The sequence below is a fragment of the Centroberyx affinis genome, unplaced genomic scaffold, assembly GCF_046629955.1.
Source record: "Centroberyx affinis isolate AG114_WGS23_722 - 3 ecotype Tasmania unplaced genomic scaffold, CSIRO-AGI_Caff_v1 ptg000623l_1, whole genome shotgun sequence".
Lineage (NCBI taxonomy): Eukaryota > Metazoa > Chordata > Actinopteri > Beryciformes > Berycidae > Centroberyx > Centroberyx affinis.
In genome coordinates, this window is record NW_027279252.1 from 362,430 (window position 1) to 368,429 (window position 6,000).

Genomic DNA, 6,000 nt, shown 5'->3' on the forward strand with positions numbered 1-6,000 from the left:
GCAGTAGAAAAATATCAGCCTGTTCGTCATGCCGGAGGGCTTCTTATCAACCACAGCCTGAAAAACGGATGAAGAAAGTGATTACTTTGGAGTTCATTTAGTAAAAGCCATTATGAAGGTTCTGGCCCATCCTTTTTGAAGGGTAATGCTGTCATTAGTTTTATCAATGAGGATAGAGATTTGAATGCCCCCCCTGCGTAGAGGCTGATATGCTGTCTTTCATACAGTTGGTCAGTTTTAATGCTGCTGTGATTAGATGTGGACTGTAATTACTGCTCAAAGCCAATCTCGCTTTTCGATGCATTTTCTGGCAAGACCCACAGAAGCTCTTATTACCGCTGGGTGATTAAAAAGAAGCTTTTACAATAGGAGTCTAAATTACGGACAGAGCTGAACGTTCAAAAAACAAGTCAATAGAGGAGTGCAGGAGTTCAATGAGAAATCTTTTTTTTTTTTTTTACCAAATTTTTATTAATTTTCAACAAAAAACTGCAGACATACAATCAGTTAAATAGGTAAACATAACATAGCAGAAATATGATGTGCAAAAGAGGTTGACATTTTATACTAAGTTCAGCTTAGAAAAAATAAATAAATACATAAAAATAACAAATTAAAAATAGTAACAGACAGAAAGTAAAATAAATTATACAATAATAACAATAATAATATTGGCAAAATGAAAATGTATACATAAAGATGTACATGTGCAAATACATACATACATAAACTACATACACACACACACACGCACACATACACCAGCACACATACCTTCTCCACCCAGGTATATATATAGAAATAAATGAAGTCAAAATTTCAAAATGATAAGCCATACTCTCAGTATTGAAATCAGCTGCTAGCACCATATCTCTTAATTCACCCGTGGCAGTACACTGAAAAATGTCTGCATATACAAGAGTAACAAAAACAAACTAAGGAAACAAAACCAGGAAAGAGAAACGGTCAATAAGGAAAAAACCCAGTCACTCTTCCCCAGGACCAAAAGGAAAAACACAAATCCATTGCATTCAGTTCAGAAGATCTTTAAGAATTCAATGAGAAATCTAAGATTGATGCAGTCAGTGCATTTAGTCTGAGACCCGTTATTGACACTCAGGAAAATATGAATGATTATTCTCAACCCCAAGTTTAGTGGGAAACTTGTTTGGTGTTGCTGCTAATCTGTGACTCGGCTATATGGCTGTCTCGTTGGACAGGCTTTCCTTTTGTTTTGTTTAACCAAATTCACTCATTCTGAAGGAAATACAGTGCAGTAATTTCCACCAATCAGCCTGCTGTCAGATGAACGCCCACCTTCTGTGTTTTTCTCTCTGTGTGCCTCAACAATAACTGCAGCAACAATGGCAATTGTTTCATCTACCTAGAACAGCACAAACTCAATCCAACTGTAATGTGTGGGTGTCGCAAAGAGGATTGCTCATTGCTCTCAGAGGAAATTGTAAACAGAGAAAATCAAATGGAATCAGCAACACTGACCTTCAAAACTGTTAAGATGTTTATATCTAACCTCTGGGACTTGTCTTATTTTAAATGCAGGGAGAGACAGAATTGTTTACTGTGTTTACATTGCAACACAAACTAGTGGAAAGATTGCTCTTGGCAGTAAAAGAGGCATGAGGATGTGTGCTTGGCCATGGGGCTGATGGAGATTCTTGTCTCGGTAGAGAGATGAACAAAACTGGTTCGATCTGGAATACTGATGAACTATTAACAATATACATACGTATTTAGAAATTATTAATTACACACATACATTCAAGAAACAATAAATAGTCTGTATTTTAGAGATAAAAATAACAGTAAGCCTACCCAGAATAAAATATAAGCTAAAATCTTGAGAAAAGAAAACAGTTTCTATGATATATTTACTAGCCGAGCTAACCTGTAAAAAGAATATGAAAGGATGAGACTATGAGCATCAAAATGTTTTCCTTTAGATGATCTAAACAAGTTCAGGGTTTTATAAACAAGACAGGATTGATCAGATAACTGAAGCTCCACTCCACTCTCTGACTCTCAACCTTAAGCATTGTTCACCACTCATTCCTGAGCAGGCTAATGGCTTGCCTGCACACGTTCAAGTGTAAACCTGATGCTACATGACCTGAGGTGTGTATTCAAAATGCTGAGGAAGAGTCAGCAGACTCTCTGTCACACACAAAGCCCCTCTTTGCCTCACGCACGTTGAATGAAGTAGACTTAAACGGAGCTAACCTTTCATTGATATGTGTTTATTCTATTGGAGAAGGCCTTGACTGGATGAAATAAGTACATTTATTAGCAGTGTATTCAGAGGAACATCATGGTAAGTATAAACAAACTTGTTATGCTTCATGTTGTGTCCATCTAGTTGGCTTTGATTTGGTTCATCTAATCTTAGAAAATATTAATTTCAAGTTTAAGGAATTGAGCTTCATATTGCGTGCAAGGACAGAGTTCGTACTTGGCTGGGTTTCCATCGTCTGGTTCACTTCAGTAGTCGGCAGCAGCAACGGTGAGTGTGTTTCTTCAGTGGTATGAAAAGAAATGTTTGGCATGCTCCAAAAGTTTGTCAGAAATTCTTCTTCGTTTTTTTCAAGGATGACTTTTTGTGTGTTGATATTCTTTAAGAAAAGATGAAGCGCATCAAAATGTGGATTTAAAAAAAGTTATTCAGGAGGGGAAAAAAACTCAAGTTGTGTCTTGCCCTCTGTAAGAGAAGAAATAGGTAGACCTTCATTAGAGCAGACATGAAAACAGATTCATGAGAAGATGGGTGTGTGTTGAATGATGCTCTAAGACACAAACTAAAGAAATGATTTGCAGGATTGATTCATCAGACTGTATTATGGCCTCTCTCTCTCCCAATCCAGTCATCCATCTCTCCAACAATACATTCAGTCGTCAGTCAACCAGAGAACTGGAGCTGCAGACCAGCCCTCAGGTAGCGGCACAGTGTGGTAAGAACGTGACTCTGGAATGTGATGTCAGCTCATCAAGCGAATTCGATATCAAGAAATTTGCCTGGATGACTGCGGAATCAAAACATCTGTGTCAACTTGAAGATGGCAAACTTGACCACAAAGTTTTGTGTGAAAGCAAAGCAGAGCCTCTCAACAAGCACAGGCACAGGCTCACTCTGACGCTCACCAACATGATGCCAGCCAACCAGGGAGAGTACATCTGCAAACTGTACTCCAGTCTCGGAGTAGAGAACAGGAGAACTGTTGTGACACTAGAAGGTGAGTTGACTCACCCAAGTTTTATTTTCATATCAGATGGGAGGAAAAAATCTGCCACTGGGGCAGTTGGCAGATTTTTTCCACATGCTTTGGAGGAAAAGAAAATATGATTTCACAATTTTTTCAGTGAACTCACACCTAAAATACAGAATCTGGAAAGATTGAACATGTAAAACACCAGTGAATATGAAACCAGTGAAAATGTCTGATAGCATTTTTCTAGACAGTCTTCATTGTCTTGTATCATCTTTCTAAAACAGTCCCTGATTTTCACAGAATGCCTTGGAAGTTTTGACTTCTCCAACAATCAGTCTCACGTTGAGTGTCAGTTCCATGGAGTTTACCCCAACGGGACGGTCCACTGGCTGCAGGGAAGCTCCAACCTAACAGACTCAGCCACCACACAGACAGAGCAGGACCAACATGGACTGTACAATGTGACGAGCACCCTAAAGGTCCAGCCTGGAGATATGAGCCAGCCTTACACTTGCTCACTGTGGATACCTGCTAGCATGAAGTATCTCTCCAGTCAGAAGCTAGATGTGGTGAAGCCACCAATACCTGACACATCATCAGGAAGCAGCGTCAAACTGCAGTGGATCTGTATCATGGTGGGAACCCTCATGGTGAAATTCATCATCTAAAACGAACTGCACAAACTTCCCAGGCACCAGGCATGAAGAAAAGTTCAAATATGACATATGAGAAATTAAAATGAAACACAGAATTATTTGGGTTCGTTGTAGTGGAACGTTTGTTTCCATCCACTGAAATTCCAACTACTACTTGGAATTGTTGTACAATACTGCCATCACGTGGGGAAGTTTGATTTTAAAGATGCACTGTAATTTGTTTGCAAAGCCCTATAACAAGAATAAGCAACCGTGTGCCCATGGAAGGCCAAGACTGCAGCAGCTGATTTCACTGATTAGTACGACTTCAACAAGAGAGGAGGAACTCATCAGTTAAATCTGGTGTAGTGTTTGGTTGGGATGAAAACCTGCAGACTCTCAGCCCCTCATGGCACATGGTTTCAGAGCCCTGGTAGAGGCCTAGTTCCATCTTTGGAATCAAACTTCCCCACTTGATGGCAGCACAGCACTTATCTAATAAAAGATACAGTCTGACAGCTTATGTGCTTTACTCTGAGAAAGGCAGCATGTCTGTTCCAGAGACAAGCACTGCACTATTCCAGCGTTATCATCCAGAACTAATGAGAATAAAGAGAGACTGATACTGTCACATATACTGTATTTCTGGAATGTAATGCTTTAAAAACAGAAAAACTGAAATTGCCATTTTGTTCATTCAGTATTGTTCTATTTAGATTTCATATTTTCATATTTTCATGTGCTGGTGACTGAATACACACTGTAACGTGTGAGTTGTTCAAAGTCAGATGTGCCTCCAGTTCCTCCTGTTAGCCACAAGGAGGCAGTGTTCCCATCCAAGAGTATTCATCTCTGCAGCAGAGGGATAAGTCTTTCACTACTATCACCTCCTATGAATTCCATATGCTGTAAAGGAGCATGAGAGAATGGGCTACACCTGTTAACCCTCTTCACCCATTATTATTTATCATTATCATTATTATTATTATTTCCAGAAATTGTGAATACGAACACTCTGATGGAGAGGAAATTTGCCCAACAGTACCCAGCACTCAATCCCAAATCTGCAGAATGTGTTGTGTACATGATTTGAACAAATGTGTCATTTTTGGATATCTTATTTTGGAACAAAACTCAAGTTTACACTTTCCGTTCACATCAGGCTCCTGACATGTTGAATGACACAGTCATAAGTGGACATTACAAATGGAAATGCGTCTGATGATAATGCAAATCTTGTCAATCTAGAGACATAATAAAGTTAATTGCATTTGTCTAAGGAGTGTTTTCTTTTAAAGTCTGTTATGTAATCATGCTCCATAAATGTTTTACAAATGAATTATGAACGCTGTATAAATTGTAAGTTGAGAAGATGTTATGTAAGCCCCTTCTACAAAGAAAGCTTTACCTATTAGTCCCCACTGAGAGAAAATTGGCATGGTTGTCAGTAGATGGTAAACCAAGCAAGAAAATGTGCTGCATAATTATGTTCCCACAGGTAGCTTCCATCATGCTAATGTTGGCTACACAGTGAGGAGAAATCCATTAAAGGGAATTGTTTGGCTGGAATCACAAGACAACCATTTTTAATTGGAAATACAAGCAATTCTTCACCTACTTTAAATAAAATGTGTGGATGTTACACTATATTTTGTCGCTGATGACGCCCTGTTTGGAGGTATGGGAGCAAATAGTGCTTCCCTAACTTCATGTTTCTCTTCTGCTGCTTCCACAGTATAAGGCAGACAAAAGCGGTCTGTCCCTGGGGCGTTGTTGTTGGAATACCAAACTACTGCAGCAAAACAGCCAGTTAAGAGGCCAGATAACGCGGTCCGAGGAGACGCTGCAGAGAGCAGAGGCACAAGAGATCAGTTACCTTGGAGGAGAGAAAAGACTACACTCATTTGCTCCAGTAGAGCCGCAAGAAAATTAGACACATTGGAGATCAATAGAGACAAGCAAGCAGACTATGGATCTGATCAGTGAACATGAGTGTAAGGGCAGTGTAAGGGCGTGTGTTTGTTGTAAAGCTTGGTGTTAAAGGTCACAGGTCGCTGTGATGGGTTAATCAATAAGCGGTCACAACGAGCTCGAGCCACCGTCTGAGGAGAACAACTGCACATGTTGTCAAGAATCTCTTTCAC

At 39.5% G+C, this 6,000-nt stretch overlaps 1 protein-coding gene across 1 annotated transcript; it reads left to right on the plus strand.

Annotated features, from left to right (window-relative positions):
• The first annotated feature begins 2,158 nt into the window (after positions 1-2,158).
• LOC139643553 (programmed cell death 1 ligand 1) lies at positions 2,159-5,456 on the plus strand. The gene is made up of 4 exons (XM_071518725.1): positions 2,159-2,329; positions 2,422-2,518; positions 2,877-3,245; positions 3,522-5,456. The coding sequence occupies exons 1-4, from the start codon at positions 2,327-2,329 to the stop codon at positions 3,887-3,889; spliced, it is 837 nt and encodes a 278-aa protein (XP_071374826.1). The 5' UTR covers positions 2,159-2,326; the 3' UTR covers positions 3,890-5,456.
• The last annotated feature ends 544 nt before the right edge of the window (positions 5,457-6,000 follow it).